The sequence below is a fragment of the Cucurbita pepo genome, chromosome LG12 (assembly GCF_002806865.2).
Source record: "Cucurbita pepo subsp. pepo cultivar mu-cu-16 chromosome LG12, ASM280686v2, whole genome shotgun sequence".
In the NCBI taxonomy this organism is placed as follows: Eukaryota; Viridiplantae; Streptophyta; class Magnoliopsida; order Cucurbitales; family Cucurbitaceae; genus Cucurbita; species Cucurbita pepo.
In genome coordinates, this window is record NC_036649.1 from 4427143 (window position 1) to 4430439 (window position 3297).

The 3297-nt window shown below is 36.3% G+C and overlaps 1 protein-coding gene across 1 annotated transcript; it reads left to right on the forward strand.

Moving 5' to 3' along the window:
- Positions 1–302: 302 nt before the first annotated feature.
- On the forward strand, positions 303–2829 carry LOC111806483 (soluble inorganic pyrophosphatase 1-like). The gene is made up of 9 exons (XM_023691822.1): positions 303–445; positions 638–760; positions 846–874; positions 1328–1393; positions 1617–1724; positions 2020–2085; positions 2165–2285; positions 2376–2457; positions 2546–2829. The coding sequence occupies exons 2-9, from the start codon at positions 640–642 to the stop codon at positions 2586–2588; spliced, it is 636 nt and encodes a 211-aa protein (XP_023547590.1). The 5' UTR covers positions 303–445; positions 638–639; the 3' UTR covers positions 2589–2829.
- Positions 2830–3297: the final 468 nt, after the last annotated feature.

The window sequence follows — 3297 nt, forward strand, 5'->3', positions numbered from 1 at the left end:
AACACGAGTCCAATACGAGTTGTTCTTTTGTTCTTTTGTAAGAGGTTACCCGACATAGAATTTCTCCAAGTAAGACACACCTAAGATTGAGCGGCTGAAAAAGGAGGTATATCTGGTTGGTATAAGTAATAACTTTCAATTCTTTTAAACTTTTCTTAGTTATTCTATCTTTATAATCCGCGTGGAACAGGGGCAAAAGGGGGAAAAAAGGAAAAAAAACAAGAGATGCAAGACAATCTCTTCCCACGTGTGGAAAACCTATCAAATTTGAAGCGTCTAATAAGGGAACAGATGTAAGAGGCAGCTTCCTTCTCTCCCCCACGAATTGACTTCCTCTTCGTCCTCTTCTCTATATATTCAATCTTCCTTCTCCATTTTCATTCCAACTCTTTCGCATTCTTTCATCTCCTTTCCAATCTCCCTTTTCTCTCCTTCGATCTTTCAGGTACCTCCCTTTTTCATTCCCTTCCTTGTTGTTTGCGCCTTCGATTGCTTCTGTTATTGTTCATTCGTTCGTTTTCTCGACCTTCAACTCCACGATTCTCTGCTCTACAATCGCGAGAGAAATCAATCGCCTATTGATATTGGTATATGATTGTGCGTACTGATTTTGTTTCATTTTATGTGTTTTGGTTAGATATGACTTCTAATGAGAATGCCGTCGGTGAGAAGAATCGAGTTCCGAAGCTGAATGAACGGATTCTTTCTTCGCTCTCTCGAAGATCGGTTGCTGCTCATCCTTGGCATGATCTTGAGATTGGTACTTGCATATCTGTTGTGACCTTACTCTGATTGCGGCCATCATTGTTCTGATTTAATTTCGTTATTCCTTTTTTTTACGGCAGGACCTGATGCTCCTAAGATCTTCAACTGTGTATGTTTTTTCCTTCCTCATTTTATGTTCAAAATTTATGGAGATTTATACGTTGAGGTTATGCATTAGAAGGAACAGAAGTATAGTTGTGTAGAAACCATTTTCTTGGTTTGATTTTGTGGATGACTGTGGTTGCAATTTCTTCCAAAATTATGGATCTGTGAATGCTGTTCAACTTTAAAGCTGATCCGTTAGAAAACAACCTCTAGTATGTGGCCCTTATGATTTGTCTCGTTTTAGCATTGAAGCTTGGAATGCAAAGAGAGTAGGTTGCAATGTCTTATCATTCTAGACAAGAGTTTTTGTCCTTTTCCATTTACTTTAGTTGGGGTTACCTTTCNTTTTTTTTTTTTTTTTTTTTTTTTTTTTTTTTTTTTTTTTTTTTTTTTTTTTTTTGTTCTTCAGAAAAATTTCAAATGTTTTCAATGTGTCTTGATTGATGGAACTACACAGGTTGTTGAGATTACAAAGGGAAGCAAAGTCAAATATGAACTTGATAAAAAGACTGGGCTGATCAAGGTATGGACGTGATATCAATAGATACCATCCCTAATAAGAGTTGGAACATCTTGTCTTGTGAAATTAATTGTGGGGTGTCCATGATGATGTTGGACAAGTCACTTAGATATTAAAAACAAAAAAGAAAAAAAACATGAAACGTTTCAGATCTCAAAAAAGTTAGGAATTTGTTTTGATTTAAATTCTCCTATTTGAAGGTTCTGACTCAGTTCATAATGAGCAGGTTGATCGAATTCTGTATTCATCAGTGGTCTATCCACATAATTATGGCTTCATCCCCCGTACACTGTGCGAAGACAATGATCCTATGGATGTTCTAGTACTTATGCAGGTTATACTCTGAACATTGCTCATTCAGTTGATATTCTTCTCAAACTGATCTTATAACGTAATCAAATAAATTTTGGTATTGCATTACAATCTCTCTTGTAAGAGGCAAACTGAATATTTCTGAAAATCCTAGAATGCAAGACATCACAATTTGTCTCCAACTTTTGGATTAGCCGAAAAGACATCCAAGAAATTTTGGACTATGCATTTGTGTTGCTGTTTTTTCCTACCTGCAGCAAGTTTTGGCTTCATTCACTGTGGCAATTTACAAAAGGTCCATTGATTTGTTTGTACAGGAACCAGTTCTTCCTGGCTGTTTTCTCCGAGCCAAGGCCATTGGACTAATGCCCATGATTGACCAGGTACTTTTGATGCAATGGAAAGAAACAAAGCCTGTTCTCTCAGTCAAATAATTTAACGAAATTGTTGCTTTTGATCCAGGGAGAGAAGGATGATAAGATCATTGCAGTCTGTGCTGATGATCCAGAATACAAGCATTACAACGACATCAAAGAGCTTCCCCCTCACCGTCTCTCTGAGATTCGTCGCTTCTTCGAAGACTGTATCCTTTCAAATCTATTACGAAATCTAGATTATTGTTCTCCGACCTGACATACATGTCTGCAAATTTCTTAACATAATTGAATCACAGATAAAAAGAATGAAAACAAGGAGGTGGCAGTTAATGACTTCTTACATTCAGGCGTTGCTCTTGAAGCTATCCAGTACTCAATGTAAGTCTTTCAATCAGATCCAATGCATTTTACATTTCGTTTCAATCTTTGTTCTTACAAGATTTTTAAATTTTGACTAAATTTGCAGGGATCTTTATGCTGAGTACATTCTGCACACCCTGAGGCGATAAACCGACGCAGTTTACCCCGCCGATCACCTTAATAAAAGGCGGTTGTAACGATTATATTTCAAACAAACATGTTCTGTTGTAACGTGGGACTAGTTTCCTTTTTTCTTTTCTTTTTGAATTCAAATTTTTGGTTATCTGATAGATAAATACCACGTCAAGGTTTGAGCTGTTTATTTTTTTTTGTTTTCCTTTATGAATCTGATCAATATATTGAATGAACACTCCATATTTCTCTTCACAATTTTTATTGAATGAACACTCCATATTTCTCTTACACTTTCATGTATATAGACTACACCAATCATAGGAATACCCATACCTATTATCTAAGAGGAATGAGGAATCCTTGTCTCAGCTATTTGTCCCACTTCCCTCCCCATTTCTTCAAGTAGTTGTGCTAGAGATAGAAACAATCATACAAATAAAATATGGTAAAATCTTGCACAATTTAAAACAAACACACCACAATTAAAATCCAATTACAAATTGGTAAGGAGGAACGAGATCATGATACAAATTCAAAAAGACCCAAAATACACAAATTGGACAGACACTATAGTGTAATAGCTCTAACCCAAGCCACCCAGCCACCCAAGCACACAGCTAATAGATATTGTCCTATTTGTGCTTTCCTTTCTAAAACATGTATGCTAGGGAGAGAACATGTATGCTAGGGAGAGATTTCCACACCCTCTAAAACATGTATGCT